We start from the raw sequence: 27,628 nt of genomic DNA, 5'->3' as shown, positions 1-27,628 counted from the left end.
ACTTGTCAGTGATCTATTCTAGTGCACTTAGAATTTTGTCAGAGCCCGAAGTCGAAGTTTTCTTTCACTCCCTTAACACACGTACCGACTCGTTGACCACGCCCGATCAACCTACTAAACCGACCAGACCACAACATAAAACAAGTGTCTCATACACTTTTCAACATACTCCGGAGTCTCTTGACCTCGCAGGGCCCGTCTCAACAACAACAACCACGTGGACCTTTTTCTGCACGAAGCGCCACATGCACATGAAGTTCGACGACTTCCCTACTCTCACACTCGGAGTCGCACCTCCGCTATTTCTATGAAGTTCGACGACTTCCCTACTTCTACACTCGGAGTCGCACCTCCGCTATCCTTTAAAATCCTTGCAACCTTTTCAAACAATCTGCGGCAATAAGCTGTGCAAGCGCAAAACCCTAACTTCACTCATATCATCACTAGTACCGCCAACGCTGATTTCACACCTCCATTCTCTCCATTCGCAAGCTCCGAGACCCCGGGAAAGTCGCGGTGGACCTAGCCCATCATCATTCTGTCAATCTGTTTTACCCAAGAAAAATCTAATTCAACACCATATACCTCTCGAGCGGTGTCTCAAAAGTCTAAACCATTAATTCAACACCATGTATGTCTCGAGTGGGGTCCCAAAAGCCTAAACCATCCTCTGCTACCATCTACTGATAGAGCGTTCCTCCCTAATAATTTACCTATATTTGGACGCTCTTTAGGCCGATGAATCTTTTGGCTAAGTGAGACTCTCTTCACCCGAGATCAGTCAATTTAATGTAATCAATAATCAATAACGAACATAAGCAATACCCTGATCAACATAACACTTAACAATTAATCCAGAATACATTTCGGCGAACCATGACCTTTCGGTCATGCATAACCACACCAGTTTATTCAAAGTTAATGAATTTATTTCCCTATATTAACAAAGCTAGCACAATATAGATGTGTCTCAACACCAAATGATAAACGTAAATGAACATTAATAGCTGTCCATAACGACGAAACAGATGCAATCTATGCAGCATTTGAATAACAAGGCATTCGATAATAGCAATGCAAATCACTAAAACTATAATCTGTAATGAGGTAATTGCATACATTTAGTCAGCATAACAAGGTCTCAAATTGCATCGTGCAACAAAAGGAATCCTCATCTAACCTCAAATTAGCATCGGCATGTGGGACTTCATGCAAAAACTATTTAGCAACATTAATTTGGAAAACTCCTAGCTAGGACTCTTATCAAAAATCAGCAGTTGGTTACCTAAAAGAAACACAATGCAATTGTACAATTTCCTTTCATATTTACCAATTACAATCAGCATTCAAGGAAGTCTTCGTCCAACAGGTACCGTTTCTCGATCAGCATGGGACGGGGCAAAGGGGCAGGGGTGGACGGGGCAATTGCCTCACGGCGGCAAAGGGACAAAACTATTACTTCATGCAAAGGGACAAATCAAAGTTAAAGTCTCTAGGGCGAGAATTTCTTAAAGTCTCTTTCTCTCGATTAGAGAAAGCATCAGAGTCTCTTTCAAAATGGCGTCGCAGCAAGGTGGGCCATAATAGCTGCAATGTCCTGCAAAATGGCGGGTATCGAGCTGGTAACGGCTGCAATGGCTGGTAATGGCTATAATGTCTGGATAATGGCTACTTTCTTCTCGTGCACCTGGTTTTTATAGACAACAGTTCAAATCCAGTAGGGTCTTCCATTGGAGGGTTCATAGGTTGGCTTCAAATTGTTCAATCAAAAACAACAGTTCTCAAGCTTTTACTTAAGCATACATTATCCTTGGAGACGGGTACGCAAGTTGCAACATTTTATACCAATTAACTCACTTTCAGAGTTTCCATTGTCCGCACCTGCAGATTGACCTTGGAGCAAAGAGAAAAATGCCAGGCTGGCACGAAACCTTAAGATAAGCATGTGAACGATCTCAGTGGAAAAGTACAGCTTCAAGCAAAAATACACGTTTATTAGCACATTGGAAAAATGCGAGCATTTAAACCGTGAGACCAGGCAACTAGGCCAAAGCCTCCACTAAAGTTATGCTAAGCTAAAACATTTCAAACAAGCAAATCCTAGCACACGTTTACGATTATGTCAGATTCGTGCAATTCTAATACATCACGTTATATAAAGCACGCTTATAAATGTTGGCGAACTACTCTAAGGGCACATTTTGTCCCCGTACAATCTTTATTAGTTCGGTTAAAGTCACACATGATTATTGCAGTACTACGTTTAAGCGCTAATAAATGTAAAACCTTCATTTCTGCTTCATCACTACTACTCTAATTCACTTATAACTCTCCGCATCATTCGTATAGGAGAATAAATGGCAAAAGCATGATGCATACAAAGCTCCCAATATGACCATCACTAAGTTCTCTCTTAGAGGAGCATATCTATGCAAATTGCTAGGTTTTTTTAATAACAGAACCAAAGAGTTTATATTAAAATATCTGGGGTCAGAGCATAAAATATTTCGAATGAAACTATTTCATGTACTTGATCGTAGGTTAACGAGTTGCTTGCACCAAGCACAGTACGTGAAAGAAAAAGGACTCTGGAAGTGTTAATGCATGACAAGAACGTTTGTATGCATTTTTTTGTGGTATTCTTGTCAAGGTCGGTGGTTCTCAAACTTTTGACTTCTGTGGACCCCCACTTTATTATTACTGGACCCCAGGGACCCCATTTAATCATTACTGGAAACTGGGGACACCCCACTGAGTCATTACTGGAAGCCAGGGACCCGGCAACAAGCACTCATTAAACATATCCACAAATGATAATACATTTTGTTTCATCTGCAAACGAATATAAATAAATAAATTAAAAAAATAGGAAGGTTGGAGCCTTTGCAAATTCAACTAAAGCCACACATTGTCCCATTTTATATTCTGCTTTAATGCACGGGCACTGCACCCACAAATCAAGCTGAGGTTTCTGATTTAATTGTTAACCTCCATTTAAAAATTATTCGACATTTACAGTATATTTTAATATTTTCAATTGTACATTTAGCCTCTTTATTTATGTACACTTTCTTAAGCTGTTAGTATTATTACTTTTTCTAAGCAGTCTCAGACCCACCAAGGAGGCTTTCCAGAAACCCAGGGTTCCTCAGGTCACAGGTTTGACCACAGGTTGGTCAAGGTTATGTGTTCTGTTTTTGTGCTGCTGTGTTTTTGTGCTTGATTATTGCAATATTGTTTTGTTGTGTAGTTCTGCGGCTGTTGTGTTGCATTTTACTTTCTTTAGTTGTGCCTGGTTATGGTTTACTAATGCGATGCTGCTTTGTGCATTTGTTGTAAAGTTTTATTATTTACTTTAGTTATGTTAATAAATGCTGCTTTTACAACGAAAAGCATCAAATGCCTTGCAAGTTCCTTTCAGAGGCAACCTTTTTTGTACTCAGGTGGTAATATAGCACTGTTTCAGTGCTCCAACTACTTAAAACACAAGTCAGTCTGTTAGACTTTTCATCCTTGGCGTGGTCTCCCTTAACCTTTTGCCTCTGTTCCCCAGGTTGTTGATGTGTGCTGGACTCTGATTTTACTGTTTCAGTTACTCTTGACACTTTACCACTGCTAACCATTGCTAAAGTGCAAGTGCTCCTTTGCAAAATGTGTATGTAATTGGCTTATCCATGATTGGCATATTTGATTTACTAGTAAGTCCCTAGTAAAGTGCACTGAAGGTGCCAGGGCCTGTTAATCAAATGCTACTAGTGGGCCGGCAGCACTGGTTGTGCCACCCACATAAGTAGCTCTGTAATCATGTCTCAGACCTGCCACTGCAGTGTCTGTGTGTGCAGTTTTAACTGTAAATTCGACTTGGCAAGCGTACCCACTTACCAGGCCTAAACCTTCGGTTTTCTTACATGTCAGACACCCCTAAGGTAAGCCCTAGGTAGCCCCAAGGGCAGGGTGCAGTGTATGGTTAAGGTAGGACATTTAGTAATGTGGCTTATATGTCCTGACAGTGAAATATTGCTAAATTCATTTTTCACTGTTGCAAGGCCTGTCCCTCTCACAGATGAACATGGGGGCTACCTTTAAATATGATTAAAGTGTACATGTGGAGTTTGGGGTCTCTGAGCTCACAATTTAAAAATCCATCTTTTAGTAAAGTTGATTTTAAGATTGTGTGTTCGAAAATGCCACTTTTATAAAGTGGGCATTTTCTTGTTTATACCATTTCTGTGACTCTGCCTGTTTGTGGTTTCCCTGTCTGGGTCAGGTTGACAGTTGGGCTGGTTGCACCTCACACTAGACAGTGACACAAAGGGAGCTATGGTGTAGCCCTCATATCCTGTACTAGGAGGGAGGGGAGGAGTGGTCACTCACACCTGAAAGGGCTGTGCCTGCCCTCACACAATGCAGTTTCCAACCCCCTGGTGAGTCTCTGGGGCCTGGCATGGGCAAGGCAGGATTTCACATTCCAAAGAGACTTTACTTTGAAGTAGGCCTACTTCATAGGAGAGTGTGGGTATGAGAAGGGCACCCAAAACCACAGACTTTAGAAAACAATTATGAAAACAAGAGGAACCTCTGCCTGGAAAAGAGCTGAAGAGCTGAGGAAGAAGAGCTGCCCTGCCTGTGACTGTGTTTTGTGGAGATATCCTGCAGTTGCTGCTTCTGCCAGAGTAAGACGGCAAAGACTGGACTTTGTGTGCCTTCCATCTTGAGAAGAAATCTCCAAGGGCGTGATATAGAGCTTGCCTCCTGTTGTTTGAAGTCTCAGGGACAGCAAAGACTTCTCTCTGCCAGCACCTGGAGTGTCTGGAAAGACTCCTAACTCTGCCCTGTGATGCCCATCCAGTTCCTGAGACCCTGAAAGGAGAAGCTGGCAGCCTAAAGAAAAGGAAATCCACGCACAGAGCACCGTGTGGGCAAAAGAACAACGCAACTCTGATCTGCAGCCGAAGAAACGACGCGCCGCCAGCTCTGCAGCTGAAAATCTATGCTCACCGGAAATGCGACTGAAGAATTGACGCACGGAGCAGGAGAAATGATGTGCAGCACTGCGTGGTTTTCGGATCATCGTGCGGCTGGATTTCCGACTCAGGTACCGCTGGGCATGTAAAAACAACACATCGCTTTCCTGTGGAGAGAAGAAACTATGCGCCCTGACCTGGCAAAAGGAGAAACAACTAAAGGTCACGCTTGTGAGTGGAATCAATGCTCGCAAACCCTTTTTGATGCGCACTCGCCCGTGTGGGGTTATTTTTGGGGCACCCAAGGTACATTCTCAGGCTAACAGTGCTAGTGTGTGTTTAAAGCTACTTAAAGACTCTTTTTGATTTTTAATCGATAACTTGACTCATGTATTGTGGATTTTTGTTGTTTTGGTCTTGTTTTGTTTAGATAAATATTTCCTATTTTTCTAAATCTGTGTTGTGTCATTTTGGTAGTGTTTTCATTAAGTTACTGTGTGTGTTGGTACAAATACTTTACACCTAGCACTCTGAAATTAAGCTTGCTGCTCTGCCAAGCTACCAAGTGGGTAAGCAGAGGTTAGCTGAGGGTGATTCTCTTTTACCCTGACTACAGTAAGGGTCCTTGCTTGAACAGGGTGTAACTTGACTGTCAACCAAAGACCCCATTTCTAACACAATCCAACTGTGTCGTCCTGTTCTGCTCCCACTGCTCACTTTGTGTGATAGGGCAATGATCTCCAATATATCAAAGCAGTCGTTATTCCAGGGTGAAGATGAGAAAACAAGTCATCTCCGAACATCCTACTTTTCAATAATCAGTCAAATTATCAACCTAGAGATCCGAAGTAGAATATCATAAATTATCTATGAGCAGCACCAGGGAGATTAGACCTTGTCTTACCTCCTCACTGCCCAAGTAGAAGGTTTCAGATACTGGCCTTACAAACTACATAAGCACATTTATCTAAGCTTGAACTATGGCTACCTATGTCAGACGCCAATTAGAGTACCGAATTTTTCGAGGAACAAGTTGAAGCTGACACTGAGCATGCGCAAGGCTCGACAACATTAAGACATGGATAAAATATGCTGGAAGGCTGGGGTCTCTTCTAAATATACAAATCAAAAACATTTACTTGTGCTTTTCTCTGAATTTAAGGCAGTTATCAACACCATACCCTGCAGGCACAGTTCTCCGTGTAAATGTTACAATAGTGTCAACCATTCGAGAGAAGCAAAGGACATGGCTTACAAATGTGCACAGGAATGGTATATACGAGCATTGAGTTGGGAAACTGATTTGCACAGAAATACCTGATGTACAAAAAAGCGAATTGAACAAAATATGGCAATTTCTTTTCCCCTAAGCAAGAGTCATTGATTTGTTTAACTCCAATTAGAAATATCACAGCTAATCATATACAAGGATTTAGAAAGAGCATCCAAATAAAGCATGATTTGTGGATAGTTAAGTTTTCAATATTTCTATTCACAATGAATCCTTAAATAATCTTTAGATTTCTTTCACTATCAGTCATGTGGGATTGATTTTTCCTTCCACATGCCAGTTTAATTAGCCCTCAAAAAGATCTGCATGCAAGAAAAAAGCTAAGGTACATCAGAGACCATGGTGCTAGTGTGATTTCTTTCTTAAACAAGCATGCACTTTAGTTAGTTTCAAAACTAAGGGCCTGGTTACGAGGGGACTGTCAGCCTTGCAGTGACAGTCAGAGCGCCGCAACTGTGGCGGTTTGACTGCGACATTACAACCCTGGCAGGCAGACCAGCTTTAAGACCGCCGCCCCTGCCAGGAACATGGTTCCTAGCATGGTGACGGCAGCCTGAGTTGTATTCAGCCAATGTGGTGCTGAACTCAGTGCCACCTGGCTGACTGCAACTCAGTATTCAACCCGCCTTTCAATGGCGGGGACCCAGCCATGGAAAGGCTGGCGGAAAGCCACTGACGGAGGTTATAGGGGGGACCCCTGCACTGCCCATGACCATGGCATGGGCAGTGCAGGCTCCCCCTGCCCAGCACCATCAGAATGTGCAGTGTCTGCTTTGCAGACAGTGTGTATTCCGAGGGTGCTGGAGTGCTATAGTATTGGCCTCTCAATAATGGCCTCGACTCCAGTAAGAGAGCAGAGGTCAATATCATAGCACTGTTCCTGTCGGGCAGCCTGACGGAAACCGCACACCACAAAGGTCCTGCCGGTCAACCCAGCTGGAACATTGTAATACAATCAGGAGTACAGTCACCGCCATGGGCGTGGCAGCCTCCCCACAGCTTTGGGGTCCTGTGGTGGGACCGCAAAAGCTGACTCGGGCCCTAAATTTCCTCACCATGTAAGACTGCACTATAGGAAAGCAAAAACATTAATTTATGCCCCCTATCCAGATGGTAATCATACAAAAATACATACATGAAACAAAGTACCCCTTGCTGTACATTTTGCTATTCACCATGGTGTTCCATGAACTATAGGAGAACAAGGCCAAGGCTGAGTTTCTTTATGAGATCATGGCGCTTTGAGGTAGCTTGCAATATCCTTATAATGTATATCAGGGGATACTTTAGTTCATATAATATACGGTGACATTGTTGTCCTTTCCACAAACTGTTTAAAAAGAAAGGATATTTGCAGTAAGGAATTATAAAAGTAAAATATGTAAAGCAAAATCTAACTTACTAAAAATCAGTTCTATATTTGCTGCAAAAACCTAGTAGGGCTGGTTTAAAACAAGTCAGATTTCAAGAAATACTATCATTAAGACGGTAGAAACATTCAGAGAGATTCGATTTTTCAATTACCTAAAGCATGCCAAAAATTAACATCTTGTCATAAATATGCCCATTCTGCCGATCAATGTTCATCTAGAAAAAAAGTATAACAAAAAAGCTGGGTTTCTTTTTCACTGTTATAACTGCAGCTGTATATATGCTATTCTTGTTGACTGTTGGTTTCTTCCTCTGGCAGCAAGCATTATGACGTCAGAACCGAACTGCAAAAAAGTTAATATAGTTCTGCAGTTACATAGTTTCTTTATTATTGGTGACTGGAGACCTCACAAGTCAGATATAACTAGAAAATTTGAGATGGGCTTTTTTATAGGAATTGCAAAACCCAATATATTATATATTTACATTCTTTAATAGTTGCTTATATTCATACACAAATACACAACAATTTTGAATAGCTAATTTGCAACGTGGATAGTGTTTATGTATTCGCCCTTTCACCAAACAGAAGGATATTCTAGATATTTTGCAAATCCTTGTTCATGTCCGCATTTGCTCGCTGAAATGCACTCTTCCTCCTTAAAGTACAATCCTCATCTGTATATCTTTCTAGTTGCAGAGTGCTTAGGAATCAGTAATAAGATGCTAATGAAGCACTGTAATTACCACATGTTGCAAAACTTGAAGGATAAATCAGTGTCTACAAAAATCGAGTAGACATGTCCGTCTGCAACACAGCACATTCCATCACACCTTTATTATATTTAGAGGTAACGTGTTTTACTGTTTCAATGAACAATAAAAATGAAATGGCGTTAACTTTGAGATCTCTGACATGACTGGCTTAATATATTATTTCTTAATACACTAAAATTGGTATCTGTGGGAAGGTACTTTTTTTGCATGGCCTCTAACTCTTGTTTATGAACTGGACTGCTTGCACTTTTTGGACTTCTGGGCATTAGGAGCTGCTAAGCACCTAACAAGGCACATGCTCTACACCTCAAAATGAAAATTAATTGACAAACCCTGATTGTCATACACAGCTTTAAGACGATTGGAAATTTGTTCTGCAAAAGTGCTATAAAGGTCAAAAGACACATGTGGCCATAGTGTGGCATTATACCACCTACAGGATTACTGTGTATATATATATATATATATATATATATATATATATATATATATATATATATATATATATATAGACACACATACATATTTATGTATATATTTCACTAAAGAACCAAAGGCTACAGGGACATTCTAGTTAGCTTCAAATTTTACACACTTGAAACCATATAAATTCAGCAGATATAGATATGCTTATCTCAAAAACCCTTAACTCGTGCCCTAAGGAAATTATAACTCATGCCCCTGCCATGCATAGTTTTCTCATCAATAATTTTTTGGGAAATGTTGCAGTGACATTATCAATGATGTCATAGAAAATTTCCTGAGTTATGTAATATGTATGGTAATTACCACTGCATGGCTAGGGCTTGCCACGAGATAAAGTTACTTTAGGGCACAAGTTAGTTTCTTGAGATAAGTGTACACATAATTGCTAACTTTCTGTGGTTTTGTGTGTGTTAAATCTGAACCTAACTAAAACCATAGAAATTTAATAAAATGCCAAAGATTACTGGGATGTTAGTTTTCATTCTAATTCCCAGCCATAATGTCCCTGTATCCTTTATGTTTTCAGTGAATTTCTAGGAGGTTTAATGTAAAGTAATATTTAAATACTATATGTTAATCCAACCGCCACTGTGCATGTAATTCAGCTGTATGCCATGGGAGGTTGGCTGTACGGCCTGCAGCCGAACTCCGTGCATGCAGCCAACCCCACTCTGCCACATCATTTGGCTGTACAATGGTGGGAGTTTGCCACAGGGCCTGACCTGCGGCCAAACCCCATGCATTCAGTGAACCCTACAGTGTGCATGGCCTTTGGCAATGTATGTCAGGATGTTGGCTGTTGTGCCAGGCCTGCAGCCAGGCCCTGCGGCCTATTCACATGCAGCCAACCAATGCTGTGGGCCTGTGAGTGGGTGTGTGAGTGCATGTGAGAGTAGCTGTGTGGGTCTGTCAGTGGATATCTTAGTGGTTTTTGGTTCTGTGATTTGATGTGTGTATGGGTGTGGTAGTGGCTTTGTGGGTGAGTGACTGTGTGGGTCAGTGAGTCAGGGGGTGCATGAGTGACCAAAATGGGTCAGTGAGTGGGTGCATGAGTGGCTGTGTTGGCCTCTGAGTAGGTGTGCAAGTGGTTTAGTGGGTCTGTGAGAGTGTGGTAGTGGTTTTGTGGGTGCATGAGTGTCTGTGTGGGTCTGTGAATTGGTGTATGAGTGGCTGTCTGGGTGTATGTATGGGTGTGAGTGGTATGGGTGTGAGTGGTTGTATGTGTGTGAGTGGTTGTATGGGTGTGTGAGTGGTTGTGTGGGTAAGTGGGCAAGTGTGTGCGAGTGGGTCTGTGACTATGTGTAATGATGGTTTTGAGGGTCTGTGAGTGAGTGTGAGAGTCAGTGCATGAGTGGGTGGGTGGGTGTGTCTGTAAGGGTGTGTGAGTGGATGTGTGAGTGTGCAAGTATGAAAGTGGGTGTGAGTGGCTGTGTGGGTCTGTCATTGGCTGTGGTAGTGGTTTTGTGGGTCTGAGTGGGTGTGTATTTTTAATTAATGGGTCCTAGATCCATGGACCTATCACAGATTCAAACAGAGTGCCACAATTTCATGCCTATAAGGCAGCCCTCAGAGACCCCTCGATCAGTCCCATTTGGGTAAGGATACTTCTCTCCTGACCCCTTATATTATATTTTATTCCCTTCCCAGGGACCATGTTCCGAATCAGAAAATGGCAGCTGCAACTTTCCTGTCAGGTTGCAGTGAGAAAATCACTGCATTGCTAGTGGTGCATGGATACGTGGATCAACAGCAGTGGATCTGTGTCTCTAGAGATACCTAAATTGTTTTTCTTTAATAACTCCAAATCTAGTGGCTCGATTTACACCAAATTACAGAAAGACTTTTCTGAACCAAGATCTAGGTTTCTGCCCAATTCAGTGTAATTCTGTCTGGGCTGTAGTCGTCAGGGCTTAATTTGTAAATAAAAACGTGCATGTGCCCAAAGCCCTCCTCTGAAATACGTAGCTGCTACAATTAAATGTGCAAGCCCTGAATACTGAGGCAGTGTAATCATGAAGCCATCTCTGGCCTCTTTAATCCATTTACAGCCACTCCCTGACCCTTCAGCTTTTTACTTTCTCCCAATGTGATGCTTTTTCGTTTTTCTCTTTCTCTGTCTTTCCTATATGTGTCTTTTGTTTGCAATAAATGCTTGAGGCAGAAAATTAGGCACTGGCCCTCAAAAATAAGTGCAGGTGCTCCACTCTGGAAACAACAAGCACAAATTAAGCACTGCTAGTCGTGACTAAAACCTCTGAGAAATTGCATGAAAAAAACATGTTTTGGGACCCTTCTTAACCTCCACTTGACAATTCACCTCAAAACGTTCCAGGCAGCTGCTGAAACGAGTGGCAAACTTGTTTTTGAAAATTTTAAGATTCGTCAAACGGTACTAAAGTTATGAGCAAAACAAAAAAATGTTTTTCCTCTTGAGACGTACATAATAACTAAAACTACCTATTAGTGGGCTAGTAATACACAGTTAGTACAAATGAGATGGGTTGTGTCTTCTTTCCACATTTAGTAATAGGGAGTTGAACATTTCAGTTCTTATTTACAAGGGTGTTTGGAGTAGGTGATGGAGTACTCCTCTAGTAGTACTTCACATACTCCTAAAAACCTTTGTGACTCAGCCTGTAGGTGAACTAGGAGCAAATAAATGCAATTCTAAAGGCCCAAGAGAACTGTACCCCTTTTGTGAACTTCGATTACACTGTTAAAAATGTCCACAGACACACTAAAATTAGTAAATAGATATGCACCAATCTTAAGATTTTATGATTCTTTTCAGTTCATCGAGGATTCATTACGTTAAAACTGGCGCCTTGTCTTCATTGAGAGTTTACCTCTAAATTTCGACAGTCCAGGCGTGCGTACTGGTTTCAAAAGTAATGCAATTCGACCCCAATACATTAGTCTCTTGGAAGCAAAGGCTGCCAGAAGCAACATATTATGCATGTATTTATTTAGTCAGCTTATCTAGCTCAATACTATGAAGCGAAATAAGCCTTGGGGTGCTGAACAAAAAACAAGTGCACAGAGCGATACATGACATGCATTATAAAAATACAACCGAAGCACATTTTAGCATATTTCAAGATAAAAAAAAAAAAATGAACATTATAAGTTTCTGGAAGAGAGGAAAACAAATGTAGTCTTGGGACTACTGAGTCTTGCATTAGCTTTCTTTAAATGCGGTCAAAAACTTAAGAGTATTTTTTAGCTTAAGTGTGTTCAAAGAAAGATTTGACAGATTGTTATTTCATTCTAAAACTTGAACAATAAATCAAAGTTTTGAAACTTTTCAACTAATAAAAGTCACTATAAGTAGACAATTTGGTGTTTTAATATAGAAATTAGAGTTTAGGTCGATAATTGTGAGCTATGATAGATGGTTATTATAAAGACCAACGAACATTTTATCACCTAAGCATCACTGATGTACATGTTACTTACAGGTGATGATATATCTGGTAGAGACATTCTTGCTGCAGATTCCTCACCTTAGATTTTCCACCAGGTATAAGACTGGATCCTGAGATTTTTTCTTCCAGAAATACCCTTGAGTGTCGGTAGGTGGCGTCGTCGACTCCACTGGCATCATAGTCACCGTGATGATGTCAGGAGTAGTACACAGACGCCGCCTCAGCACTGTGATGTCAGTTTCTTTTCACGACTTTCCACGCCAAAGCGCAGAGCCGCGAAGAACATTGAAATGGGTGCACCAGAGGTAAGGCCCAGAATGGCAAAGCACTGTCCCTAGAAATCAGTTCGCAAGCGGGGAGAATTGGTGGGTTGGTAAGGAATCTGCAACTAGAATATGTCTTTACCAAATATATTGTTACCAAAGGTAAGTAACTTGTACATCTGATAGAGACTACTAGTTGCAGATTCCTCACCTTAGAATAGATACCCAAGCAATGCCATCCTCGTAGGTGGGCTGTGAATCAAGATCATACTGGAAAGTGCTGTAGGTCCGAATGACCAAAGTAGCCTCCCCGATGGAATTGACTGCCCAGGCATTAACGTTCAGTAAACATATGCAAGGATGCCCACGTAGCTGCCTAGCAGATATCCAGGACAGGAACTCCGTGTGCTAAGGCAGTGAAAGCAGCAGTTACTCTGCTGGAATGAGTGTTCAAGCCCTCAGGAGGTTGCTTCTTTGCAAAAGCAAAGCACATCTTTTGCAAATAAGTACCCATCGAGAGATGAGTGTTTTTGCACTGCCCTCCCTTTCTTTGGACCCACATATCCAACAGTTGATTGTCCACCTGGAAATCTTTAGTACGATTGAGGCAGAACGCCAACACTTTTTGGATCCAAGCTGTGGAGTCTCTCCTCCTCATGAGAAGGATGTGAAGGTGTGTAAAAAGTAGAGAGACTGGCCTACATGACAAGGTGTAACAACTTTGGGAAGGAAGGAAGCCTTAGTGCATAACAGCACTTTGTCAGGGTGCACAGACAAAAATGGGGGCTTAGAAGAAAGAGCCTGAAGCTCACTAACTCTGTGAGCAGAAGTATTGTCAACAAGAAAAACAGTTTTGAAAGTAAGGAGCCGTAAGAGACAATTGTGTATTAGATCAAAGGGAGTACACATTAAGTAAGTACAAGATTGAGGTCCCACTGAGGCATGAGAAACGAGCGGGAGGAAATAAATGGGTGAGACCAGTAAGAAATCGACTAACAATAGGAGACTTAAAGAGTGAAAGCTGATCAGGCAACCTAAGAAAGGCTGAAATAGCCAAAAAATAACCTCTAACGGTGCCCAAAGCAGACCCCTGCTGGGCTAAAGAGAGAATGAACAAAAGAACCTCAGAAAGAGGAGCAGAGAGGGGATCAACAGACTTGTTAATACACCATGCTACAAATTTAGGCCAACAACAGGCGTACACCGTTTTGGTGGAGGGACGCTTGGCTGCTAAGATAACATCACAGACTTCAGGTGTAAGGTCAAAAGCCATCAACTGCCACCGCTCATTCTCCATGCATGAAAGTGGAGATTGGACAGGTACGGGTGGAGAAACGTCCCCTGCTTGTGTGACAGAAGATCCTCCCAAAGGCGCAGTCTGAGTGGAGGATCGATGGCCATGCTCAATAGCTCTGGATACCATTCACTCCATGCCCAGTCTGGAGCCACCAAGATGACCTGGGCCCGTTCATTCCTGATCTTCTTGAGAACTCTGGACATAAGTGGTATATGTGGAAAGGTAGCCAGAGTTCCACTCAAGACTAAAAGGGTCTCCGAATGAGTGCCGCCTTCGAAACTCTAATGCACAAAACAGCTGACATTGTGCGTTCCCTGCGGAGGTGAACACATCTAACCAAGGATCTCCCCACTTCTGAAAGAGACCTTGCGCCAACTCTGATGGAGATGCCATTTGTGATCTGCTATGCATCGATGGCTGAGTTCATCTGCTCTGGTGTTCAGAGAGCCCGGCAGATGTTGAACCACCAGAGTTATATTCTGATGCGTCAGCCATGTCCAGAGGCAAAGCACCTCCTGACAAAGGGTACTGTTTGTTGCAGTACCACATGGCTGTAGTGTTGTCTGTGAACACTTGCACTAATTTCACTTTGAGAGATGGAAGAAATGCTTTCAATGCAAGTCTGATTGCCCAGAGCTCCAGAAGATTGATATGGAGCCCAGACTCCCCTGGAGACAAGATGCCTCTGATCTCTGCCTCTCCCATGTGGCAGCCCCATCCCAGAAGTGACGCATCCATCATTATGGATAGATCTAGTTGGGAAAGGTAGTGGGATCTGCAGTTGACCCAATGCGGATTCGAAAGCCACGACCTCTGGTCTTTCGCAGTCCCCTCCAAGATCTGGACAATGTCAGCGATTTTTCCCTGATGCTGCACCCACTGGAACTTCAAGTCCCACTGCAGAGCCCCCATAGGTCATCAGGCATGTGTCACTAGCAGGATGCAAGAGGCCATGAGGCCCAGATGCCTCAGAGTCAGTCTCACCAAACCCAAGATAGAGGCTAAAAGATCAGAATCTTAGCATGAATATCCTGGACTCACTTTCCAGGAGGATAGGACTGAAACTGCACTGTATCCATAACAGCTCTGATGAAAAGGAGCGTCTGTGAGGGAGTCAGGTGTGACTTCAGCACATTTATACTGAACCCTAAGGTGTGCAGGAGGTTCGCCGTAGTCTGAAGAGGGAGATGACTTTATGGGGCAAGTCCGCCTTCAACAGCCAGTCATCGAGGTAGGGGAAGACTGAAACCCCCAACCTGTGCATATGAGCTGCAACAACCTCCATCACTTTCGTGAACACCAGTGGGGCACCAGTAAGGCTAAAGGGGAGCATGGTAACTTAAAAGTTCTTGTGACCTACCACAAATCATAGGTAATGTCTGTGGGCAGACAGGATGGGAATATGGAAATAAGCATCCTGCAAATCCAATGCTACCATCCAGTCTTCTGGGTCCAAGGCAGACAGGACCTGAGCCAGGGTGATTATTTTGCATTTCTCCTTCATGAGGAAAAGATTGATGCCCGAATGTCTAGGATAGAACTTAAGCCCTTGTCTACTTGGGCACAAGAAAGTATCAGGAAGAACCACCATAACCTACTTCTGGTGTAGGGACCTTCTCTATTACTTCCTTGGCCAAGAGAGCCGCAACTTCCTGGCAGAGAAGTGCCAAATGATCCTCCGGTATACTGCTGACTGACGACGGCTGGTGGGACAGATTCGAAGGGGAGGGAGCAGCCCCTTCGAATGATCAACAAAACCCACCTGTCCCGCAGTGATGGATTTCTAGTGGGGCAGGTGATGGCGAATCCTGCCACGAACTGGACCAGAGTGAGGGGACGGACTAGGTTCCCTGTCCCACAACTTCGTGGGATTCCGTGTTCCTGGCCATGCAGCGGGTGAACAGTATGGGTGGCACTTGGTGGGGAAAGGGACGCAAAAGGGAGCCCCTTCCATGGCCCCAAAAGCGCTGGGATACCTGGCTTCACCTTGGAGGTTGCCCAGGAGTGGGCACCTCACAGGGAAAAAGCCAGGAGAGGTTCCACAGTGGTATGCGTACAGTGCCTTGAGACCCTAACGGGTGAGTAGTGCGCTATACAAGTACGAAGTTTACGAGTAATATGTATGAATATATGAAAATTAATGTATGAAAGTGAAATGTTGTTAGAAATGGGGTTTCTGGTTGGCTAGGGTATGCACCTCAGCCAGGCAGAACCTACCCACTCTAGTCAGGGCAAGGGAGTTACACGTCCAAGATAACCCCTGCTCACCTCCTTGGTAGCTTGGCACGAGCAGTCAGGTCTATCCCAGAGGCAATGTGTAAAGCATTTGCACAACACACACAACATGTGATACAATATCCCCACCACAAAAGAAACACAACACAAGATTATATGAAAATATACTGTTTTGTACACAACACAATTATTAGACCAAACGTCACTTATCAGTACTATCCTGCTACCTTAGCAGTTGTCATAACGTTACGCATTAGTTACTCTGCAAACTAGCAGTAGTCACACAACACACAGGTTACTCAGTATTCTGCAACATAAGCAGTAGTCAGGAAACATGTTATTACACCAAAGCACTTGTCATAAGAATTTCATAAAATGCCCATAGTAGGAACATTAGAAAACATATGGCAAGTTAGAAAACCATATTAGCAAGTCATGTCCATAAAAGCAACATTTGCACATATATGTAATAGCATCAAACAGGCAGGTAACATAAATCAATCCGCAAAGTCTTTAGGCAGAACTTGGATTGTAAATACATTAATCCTCTAAAAGTATCTGATTTGATGGAGCCAGCACCTCCAGTGCCTAGAGGAAGAAAGAAGGGCCTGACCCTCTTCTGCGCAACATGGGGGCCTCCTTGGCAACTGGAGGGAGAGGGGGGCGGCATGCACGCCTCTATATTCCTAACGGGCCCCTCCTGGGGCCCACGATCACTGGGGGCTCCCCCGGCCCTCACATGGGCGCTCACAATCTGGTATGAATTGCAAGGAGTATGGGAACACCACGCACCCCCTCGCTTCAAGGGTGGGCCCCTTTTGGGACCCGCTGTCATTGTAGGGCTCCCCTGTGCCTTAACTGGCCCTCTACGAAAGGGGGGAGGAAACCCAAAGCTCAATACCGGCCCACACAAGGGCCAAACAGAGGACCAGCAGCGCAGGGGGCCTCTGGTGAGGCTTCCGCCCCGCCCGCGGTCACGGAGGAAACAGGATGGCCTCGTTGGGGCCAGAGGGAACCTCTGATGAGGTTTCCTTCCCTCTGCCCGGCTTCCAAATGTACTCTGCGGCCAGCCCGGATGTCGAGAAGGAGACAGGCACCAAAGTCGATGCTGCCAGTTCCTCGGGGGTGCTCCAAAGAGTGCGCTTCACCCCAGGGACATGACAGGAGCACTCGAGCTCCAGTTAAACCACAACAAGGATTCTTCTGGGGCTCTGGGGGCACAGGAAAGCAGCGCAACTCTAGCGCTTACCAACCACCCAGCCCGGGTTGCAGCAGTGATTTCTTTTGGCCAACAAAAGCACACGCTTACAGCGCTTTAAGGATTTTAAAGGTGCATTGCTTTCCCAAGCGCTAGTTGTGGCAAGAGTTGAAGCACTCCTTCGTGCTTCACAAGGCGACAAGGGTCAGGAGTCACAGCACCCTGCTCCTGGGGGACAGAGTCCAACGAAAAGGCCCACAGGTTGAGAGGCCCAACAACAGGCCAGCACAAAGAAAAATGCAGCAAGTGGCAAGTCCTTCACAGTGACCAGCAGGTCACAGGTCACCAGAGCAGCAGCAGTCCATGGTGGTCCCTGGTGAGTCCTTCCAGCATTTCTGTGTCAAGTTCCAGGATGTTTCAAGAGTCTCCAAATTGTGGGGAAAATTACCCTGTACTTATACTCAGTCCTTACAATGTTTTGCAATGGTAGGGAGAGATGGTTCCAGCCAGTTACAACTGGTTCTGGGAGTGCCCCCTCTCTCCTTTCAGCACAGGCTCCAAACATCAGTGGGGGGGGGGTTAACAACCCTATTGTGTGAGGTCAGGGCACAACCTTTACAAATGTAGGTGTGCCCCGCCTCTCCCTTCTCTCAGCCCAGGAAGACTATTCAGTACGCAGATGCACCTCTGTGACACCTCCACCCTCCCTATGTTCAGGCTGTCTGAAAAGTATGCACAAAGCCCAAACTGTCACTCTGCCCAGACGTGGATTGGAGTCAAGCTGCAAAACACCAGAGTCATAAGCACAGATAAATGTGCACTTTCTAGAAGTGGCATTTCTGCGATAGTAATAAAAAATACGCCCACACCAATAAGCAGCATTTCTTATCATCATCACAACCATACCAAACACGCCTACGCTACCCCTCATAAATCAGACAATACCCCTTACACATAAGGCAGGGCATCTCTAATGCAATCCTATGAGAAGGCAGCACTCACAGCAGTGAGACACCAAGTTAGGCTGTTTGTCACTACCAGGACAGGCCACGCAACATGGCACCTGTCCTGCCTTCTACGTACATGGCACCCTGCCCATGGGGCTAGCTGGGGCATACCTTAGGGGTGACTTACATGTAGTAAAAGGGGAGTTCTGGGCCTGGCAAGTAAATTTAGATGCCAGGTCCCTGTGGCAGAAAACTGCACACACAGGCCCTGAGCTAGCAGGCCTGAGACAGGTTTGAAAGTCTACTTCAGTGGGTGGCGCAAGCAGTGCTGCAGGCACACTAGTAGTATTTAATTTACAGGCCCTCAGTATAGGAATACTACTGTACAAGGGTCTTATAAGTAAATGAAATATGACAATTAGGTACAAGCCAATCATACCACTTTTAGATGGGAGAGCACCTGCACTTTAGCACTAGTCAGCAGTGATAAAGTGCTCAGAGTCCTAGAGCCAACAGCGAGAGGTCAGAAAAACCAGGAGGAAGGAGGCAAAAAGACTGGGGATGACCCTGCGTAAGGAAAAAAGTCCAACAAATGTAGAATAGATAATGTATTTGTTATCTGCAAACAACATTGCAAAACTTAGCAACTATAGTAAAAATCTGGGACATGGAATTTGACTCAAAAATAAGATTGAAGAGGCAAGTAATCATATTAACCAAAAGTAAACATGACTAGACAAGTCAGATTATTTCACAAAATTCTACAAGGATAAAAAAAAAAAAAAAAACAACCATGATACGACCTAAGACTAGGGTGACCACAACGTCTGGATATACGACAATGAAGTCCTTCATAATGTGACTTCTGAAGACACAAAACATCAATGCTACCAATTCAGAAAGACCTACGCTGGCAAATGAACGCATTATGCCCAAAAGGCAGTACAGATACAGTTGTCCACAATAGAAAATTATGGCTGGGCTGGTAATACTTCCAATTAACGTAGGAGCAAATGCTGCAAGTTGTACAGTCAAAGGCAGTTCTAACTGAAATATAGTGTTAAGACCATCATATTGGAAGGGACTGCCTCCAAATGAAGAATTGCTCTGCCTAAGAGAAAAACATCTCAGTGTTTAGTAAACCATAACCAGCCAGTTCCACATCCCTGTAATTAAAATCTGTTTTTCTCCCTGTGTACTGCCTGTTGGTGGTTATGAGATCAACCATGATAAAGCATTTCTGCTGAATAAGATGAAACTGTGGAACATTCTGTCACACCCAATTAATGCCTTCCTGGCTAATAACATTTAGTACTAAATTCTTAAACCTGTTTCTGACCTCCCTGCTCAAATACAGTTACCCACATGTTTTAAAGTAAACACACAATTATAACAATGTAAATAGTCTAATTTTGAAATGGTTAGGTTAAAACACTATAGCACCAACAAAAAATATATATAGACCAATGTAGGAAGAGACTTTTTCAACAAGTGTCACCTAATACAAGTGAAGCTGGGAAATCACAGGAGGTTGCACTCACTAGGAAGAATTTCAGTATCAGTGACAAGCCACTATGCAGGTAACCTCTAAGGATAGAAATAGCGGCACTTTTGGAAGTGCTGAATCCAGGCACTATGTTCTACCACTTCTTCCCAACCATTGATAGACCACTCAAATGAGTTACAATACGTTAATAGAAACTCCATTTCTAGTAAGACTGATGGCAAAACTAAACAGATCAAGAGCATTTTTGATATGATAATCAAAATGTTGTGCTAGGCAAACTAATCACTCATGTGAGAAAAACATCTAACAATGTTTGCTTAACTCTATTTATCCCACCTACATATATTCATGTATAATCAACTTGATGCATCTCAACGCTAATTAATATCTGCTGTTGGCAAGCACAGTGGTGCATTATGGTGAGGTAGAAGGAACCATTGTACACAGACACGCATTTTAGATTGCATCTTTTGGGAATCACCCCACCAGAGGGAATGGGAACTGCTGTTTCCGAAACATCTAACAGAAGGAACTTTAGATCACTGGTAATATGGATCAAAGAGGGAAGTTGTCATCACTTTTGTCATACCACTGATCCACAAAGGCCAAGTGTGGATGGTACTGGCTGTGCTCATTAAGCAGCAGGTAAGTGTGGTGCTTAAAGTATGTTTGCTGAGAAACGTCTGTCATATCACACATTGACTGAGGGATAGGGCTCCTTGAAGTGCAGCAAGATCACCCTAGTACATCTATGACCACTTCACCACCATGAATGTTTTTTTTTTCCAGATCATCTTGGAGTGATATAAAAGGGCATTCACTAAGGATTAGCACCACCACTGTGAACTGTTTTGTAGCAAGGTGAAAGTAGTAATAGCTCTTGCAGAGATTACTACTTATGAAGGGACAATGTCTCAAAGGGCCCTCAAGTTTGATGTTAAAAAGTGATTAAAAGGTTGGTGCTTTAATCTAGGGATACTTGGTAAGAACAAAAACTCTACAACAGGATGCATGCTTCCAATGCACTTTCACAGAATGAACATATTATGCTGTATTTACATTAAAGATTTTTTTTGTGTAAAGCAAACCCCCAACTCAGCTTTCAGAGATATGTACTTTTCATCTTTCTATTAAAAGCCAATAGCAACTTGAGCATGCCATATCCAGTGCAACAAGTAGTTTGTGGTAAAGCAGACAGTTATGCAAAAGTGAATAAGTTTAAGTGGCAAGCTACAAAATGAATTTTTAAGGTATTTGGGAAAATTATGAAAAAACAAATGAATAAGATAGAGAAGATTGTTAAGGTATGATTAAATGAATACTGAATATCTGCTGTGTTAACTGAAGACATGCAGATATAAGTAAAAATATGAGTGGCTTTGAGAAAGCACTTTTTTGTATTATCATCCCTAATGTTTGAGGACAGATGCTGTTAGTTTTGTAACACTGCACACAGTGAGCACCACTATCAAGTTCCCAGTTTATGTACTCTAAAACTGACATAACTGTTTATCTCCAAATTGATATTTTCAAGTTGTCAATAAGATAGTATACGTGTAGGAAATATACCAATGGCATGAAATGTTAAATGCCACTTGTGAGCTTCAACACATGCTATCCAGTTGACTGACAAGAAAACACAACTTCGAGATTACCTGTGTATGCTGACTGCTGTAGGTTTAAAACCTGAAGGTTATCTAATCAAAATAAAAAGATAATGTCAGGAAAGAACCCTATTTTTAAATATTCAATTCAGTCACTTTGGTATGCCCACAATTAGGGTGACCGGTTTTTAATTGTGTTACATTAAAGATTTTAGTGTTGGCATGTTTATACTGTGACAAGCTCTCCGAAAGCTATTTTACTGGGTAGGATTAGGAAAAATAACATGGAATTTAAATACTACTTTGGGGTACACTACAGAAATTATTCAAAGAGTGCTTTTTAAAATTGATTAAAAATTAAATGGTGAAGCTTTTCAATTAATATACTGCAAAATTAACTTTCAAAGAGTTAAACTTTGCCTTCCTGAAGTTCCAGTAGGCTACTTAGCATCGGTCTGCCAGTAGCTGGCCTCTTTCAGTGGTGTTCCTCTAATGAGGTGTCAAAACTGCTCACAAAACACAATCAGTGGATTATGACTTCTGAGATGAAGTCCTGGATATGAGGAATTAAACTCATTCTCACTCAAAAAGGGCAGTTGGGGAGGGTCAAGAAACTTCATTTATTTGAAAGGAGCCAGGATCAGGGCCCATTCATAGTTAATTAGAATTGGAGTCCTTGAAAAAAAATGTGTTCCCTGGATCAAATGTAGCCAGTTTGCCACTAGATCAGTGGAAGGGGAACTGGTACCAGAGTCAGTTTGGTGTGGGTGAATAGGTAGAGGGAACAGCTCATTTTCCTGGCCATCATCCACCTCCAAATGAAGAGGGTTTCTACCATGTTTTATTCAATTCAGAACAAAATCACTATGGAATCATTTGCAGTAAGACAAACAGGATGTGATACAAAAGCAGACGTTTTGCTCCAGAGATCTTTTTTTTCGTTGTTTGGTAAGTGTCCAGGAGTAATACCCTCCACTGGCTGTTGAATCATTTTAAAGTGACACCTCTAACCCATCTGATTATTACGCACATGGACCTGTGGATGAAGAGAACAAGATGGATCTGCATTGTGGCCTGTGCAGAGACCTGATGGGCTGAACCTGCACCTAATTGTACCCAGGAGGGAGAAGTAAATTGCAAGGGCCAGTGGGCTTGCCTCCTCTATGGCTACAGGGAAACATTCAGCTGCATGTGGCCTTTTTACTGAAATAACCAGGAGCAACTGTGCATGGATTGGACTTTACTGGTGATGTATGCTGCATTAAGTCCTACACTAAATCCAAAGGTAGAAATCATGACTGGGTCAAGGGAAAAAGTGTATCCCTTTGACTAGAAAATGTTGGTAGGTGTGAAAGTTAATTTTCCCCACTCTGAACTTTTCCCAGAAAAACCAATGGCTTCAGGGCGTCCTCGCCCAGCAGCTATCTGACTTTTAGAACACTTCGCCAGACAAAGCCTTCAGGCTTGCCCTGATAGATGTTTTTGACATACATAAAAAATACTAAACCAGAAAGTTAAAGATTTGACCAAGATAATGCACTTTGGGGATCCAACCTCTGCTCCATTGTGGGTGGCCAGAGATCACACCCAGATCTTGATCAAACATGAACAACAACTTCTGATTGGCACTTTTCTTTTTTGTTTTTGTTTACCTTAATGTTTTTTTCAAGTCAATATCTAGTTCCCCTTATTATACTTTTGTCACTATGGTGTCTTTTTTAATTAGATATCTATTTTTAGAAATTGGTATTTGGATTGATTTTTTGTGTATGTTGACATCTTAACTGTTTTGGCAATACTACATACTTTACAAATTATTCCTTAAGTTGAGCCTGTCTGCTCTGTGACATAACTATCAGGGTTTGATCCCAGGTTTATTTAATTGATTTATCTGTTACACCCGACCGGATTTTTGACTTATTTTATTCCCACCTAATAACCAATTTTCTTACAGTGACTTATTAATAAGTTAATTATTTACAATGACAGAATCAAGACCAGGGTAGCTCCTGTTGATCATCAGGAGCGAGCAATGGTTTTAAGGTTTGTTGCAGAAAAATTACCGTGTTTAAGTGTCCTAGATAGAGGAAGATCAAGCAAACAGAGCAGGAACTGGGGGGCCCAAGAGCAGGTAAGAATAATAGATGAGTAAGGACAACAGCAAAAAATACGGCATACTATGCTTCTATTAGCACTACTACAAAGGTACAGTATATTGGACATACTGAGAGAAGGTTTACAATAATGGAGACTTGCAATTTTGCAATCAGGTGAAAGTGTTTTTGGAGGAGCATGTTCCTTAAGAATTGTATGAAGAGGGAGCTCTTTGAATACGTGCAGCAAGTGTGTTTGAAACTGTGGGGGATACCAGAAAAGGATGTGCCTTTTTTAAGGAAATTGGAGAGTGCTGGCGGTGATGGGTGACTCCTAGCGCAAAATTACCCATCATATCATTGAGCTGAGTGAACTGTTTTTTAGTTGACGGATATGTAAAAATATAACTATACAGAACAAAAGAAAAAACGCACGTTATTAAAGTTGGGCGACAACTGGACACCTTCCTAATTGCTCCCTTTGTGTGACTTTCAACATGAAAAAATCAAATATCACTTACCAGTAAAATCTGTTTGGCGCCACTGCTTCACTCAGAAGCTGCCATCTTCTCCCAAATTCCACAGAGCTGTATAGCTGAAAATAGAAAAAAATTGACATTTACTATTCTTATACATTATTTACACATTTTCTATAACTAAAATATGTATAATCCCCCGACTGTTCATTAACGCGGGGTGTCTAAGCATGATGCACCTGAAACAGATATTTGAGATCAAATATAGAACTCGATGTCTTGTGTCTTTAAAAGTAGCAGAAGGAGTTTGCAAAACTCCAAGCGAACTATGAAAAACGTAGGAGCAATTAAAGCCTAAAATATTCAAGCATTCTGTATATCAGTCGTGGTTGAATTTCTTTTTATGCATGACGATATGAATTATATCAGGAAGACTCACATTACTTGATGAGTTCAAATATCTAAATTAAGGCCTATTGAAATTTAAAAGATATATTGAACATGCACGAGAATCTGAAACCCGAAACCAATCACCCCCACCATGGCAAAGAAAGAGATTCACACAGATAAAATGATCAGATCTGTAATCAAATTATTTATACTCTAGTATCCTGCGAGTGGACCAACCCACAGCTAGTGCTACACATTTCAACAGCTCAGTGTGTTTTAATATTGTTTATTTTCCACATGTCAGACTAACAAGGGGAAGGCTATCATGGTAGATGAAGGTGGAGCAGGCGTGAACGCTCCATGTCAGTTATGAGTGCTTAGTAGTGCTCTTCTGAAGGAGATTTGCATGTAGTTCATGTGTGGTAGACTAAAAAAGACCTGTACCCCGTCTGCCATACCAAGATAAGCATGCGACCTACTCTGTTTTTTGTAAGGGTGAACAGAACTCACAGAGTTCTATGAAAACTCTGCAGAGTTCCACAAACACATGCAAATAGGCACCGCGTGCTGCTCACACCGAGTTTTAGCAGGAAAGCTCAATCTGCACAGAAAAAAAATCAGAGTGAACGGCGCCACAATGCATGTCAGAGGGCGCAGCTTCTAAAGTTGATTTTGCAGCCACTCAAGTAGATTTTCTACTTGAACGTCAGCTTTATGGTCGTGACTGCCCTGAAAATCATGCTAGGGGTTGCCAAATCTCTCTAACCAACTTAGGGTAGGTGAGCCACAAGCAAGACAAAAAACTCTGCCACACAGCGGTTGGTATAATTTGACAGACCTCCATGTTACAAGCACAAATCAGAGTGGCCAAAAGTCTGCTAACAGAGTTAAACTTATCACCCACACCTAGTTTATTCTTTGCATTCTGGAACTTTTTTTTTTTTTAATCCCGTTATGAAGCCACAGATTCAAGTCTCAAAATGCAAGGCAAGAGCCCTCCTGCATATCTGGTCCAGTCACACCAAAGCAGATGGCAAGCTGTGCAATAAGGGAGGGAAGGCAACACTGATCGGGGCCTGATAAGAGCACAAGACAGACAAAAGCAGATACAGCACTGCTAAACACAGTAGTGGCGTGTCAACTTTGAAAGTGGTAGGACACAAGATCAAACTTAGAAAATTACATCTCAAACATGCACAGTTAGCGAGCACAACACAAGTATCGCAAAAGAGATATCATGGAGATTTTTCTCAGTCAGAATGTCATTTAAAAAAAATAGGTAATGAGTTGAATGTTTGAGCACAATTTCCATATAAATTGACCAAAAAGCAAAAGTAGTTACATACATTTCAAAAGGAAGGCTCATAAAATATTTCAGAGAATTCCTGGTTTACCAGACAAGCCTGACCTCCATTCTGGTGTTTGTCAATGGGAGGTCCACTAAAACATTTGTAAAAATAGTTTATGTTTTACATAAATAAGGATCCTACTTGTCAAGCATGCATTCGGAGGATAATGGGGTTGTGCAGGTGCACTTACTGATGACAGATACAATAAGAGCTGGGTGCTAGGCTTGGTATCACTCATCACGTCTTCTGTACTGCAGAAGGAGTGATTATTGATCAGCTACTATGACTAATTATCCATTGTAGTTGTTGTTTCCTGAAACCTCCATGATAGTTTGCAGCTTGAAAGCTTATGGTTGGTCAAGCTACCTAATTGAGGAGAAAGAGTAACTTCTACAACATTTGCCTTTACTCTGTTCATGATAATGTTCATCTAAATCCACGATGTGTCACAGTGCCGCAATGAAGGTCTACCAGAAGGAGCCACAAATTGGCTGTAAAAAGGCCTTTGTTCTGAGGGGTAGCACCTGAGCAGCAAAATGTCACTTTGCCTGTGGCTCATAAAATCCTTGCTTTGGAGCAGACTCTAGAGCTGCACAAAGGGGAAAGTCATACTTCACCTAGACCCCCGGCTGGAGGCCAAGAGAGGGCAGTCCAAATAAATGGGCTAAAAAATTTAAATGACAGTGTGGGAAGTCGAATACAACACTTAGCCTGTGAGTGGAAAAACTGGGGCTTTGTGTTTGGAAGAAACCAGTAACTGTGCTGTAGAAAGTTCCAAGGGTCTTTCCCCTATGGTTAGCTATGGACAAACCAGGATGTTCAGGCACATTAACAAGTGATACAAAGCAAAAACCAAACATACAAGTACTTGCAAGAAAGAAACAAAGGTCACCTTTTTTAAAAGAAAAACAATGACTGTTGTTCAAATATATATTGCTTGCAAGTTTTAACTTGAGGAAGAGAAGCAGGAAAGAACCAACAGAGAAGAGAAAAAAAAGGATTCACAGATTATTTTTCCTTTTTACACACTAAGCATTTTCAAACAGGGGATCTAACACAACAAACTACACTGATCCCACCTTAGAAACAGTCTTCATGGACTGCAGCAAAAGCACAGTCATCCTTCTAGTTCTCTAGACATGTGAGCTCAATAAAAGCAATATCAGTGCTTATTACTACTCTAACATCAGATATACCATCTACCCACAATAACAGCGTTTGCTCCTCCCCTCTTCCAGCACCTGGCTTTAATCCCCAAATGTTGCAGTGACAACATCAAATTAAAAGACAACCGCACTGCCTCCACCTCTGGCTTATGGGTTAGCAGTCCCTTAAACACCCTATCGTACTCTTTCACCAGAGATCCCAAGTTTCCCAGTCCCTTGAATGAGGTGTTCATCCAGTCTAGAATTATTTGCATTCTAGGATTCATAGTCATTTTAGTCCCAGCGGAAAACCGGGATTACAAGCCCCAGAATTCGCTGAAAAAAACTGTTTTGAGACTGTTTTGCAAGATTCAAGGAATGCTGAGGCAAGGATTTAAAGCTGGCTCTGATATTGCAAAGTCAGTAGCAATTGTTGTTAGGCCACATATACTCCCCTAACAGTGGTAACAAGATTGTTCATAGGTGTAAAGGTACTCACTTTGGCTTACCTACCCACTCCCTTTGATTATAGTAGTAACTGAATGGTGGCATGGACCTGTGATGAAATAGTCCTACATGCATGGTGAAGACACAGCAGAATCATTTCACATCCACAGTTTAAGACATCATGCATCCATTGCATAATTTCACCTAAATCACAAAGCAAGCTCATTGTTCCAGTCAATGCCATTATTATCCAATAAAGCATGTTATGTATGCCCTGCCTAACTTGCTAAATAAATTACTTCTCCCAGAGCCACAAGTACAGCCTACAATGCAAAGCTAACTTTGAACATACTCTAGCCAACT

The 27,628-nt window shown here is 42.3% G+C and overlaps 1 protein-coding gene across 3 annotated transcripts in view; it reads right to left on the bottom strand.

The window, feature by feature from the left end:
• The window catches only part of LOC138300266 (VPS10 domain-containing receptor SorCS1-like), a 2,596,073-nt gene that overhangs the window by 1,010,907 nt on the left and 1,557,538 nt on the right, over window positions 1-27,628 (bottom strand). For all 3 annotated transcript variants that reach the window (XM_069239431.1, XM_069239430.1, XM_069239429.1), the window contains exon 5: window positions 23,980-24,053. In XM_069239431.1, coding sequence (XP_069095532.1) covers window positions 23,980-24,053 — 74 coding nt within the window. The remainder of the gene's footprint in view (window positions 1-23,979; window positions 24,054-27,628) is intronic.

The sequence above is a fragment of the Pleurodeles waltl genome, chromosome 6 (assembly GCF_031143425.1).
Source record: "Pleurodeles waltl isolate 20211129_DDA chromosome 6, aPleWal1.hap1.20221129, whole genome shotgun sequence".
Lineage (NCBI taxonomy): Eukaryota > Metazoa > Chordata > Amphibia > Caudata > Salamandridae > Pleurodeles > Pleurodeles waltl.
The sequence above is the reverse complement of the archived record's forward strand: the minus strand, read 5'-3'. Positions and strand labels throughout refer to the sequence as shown.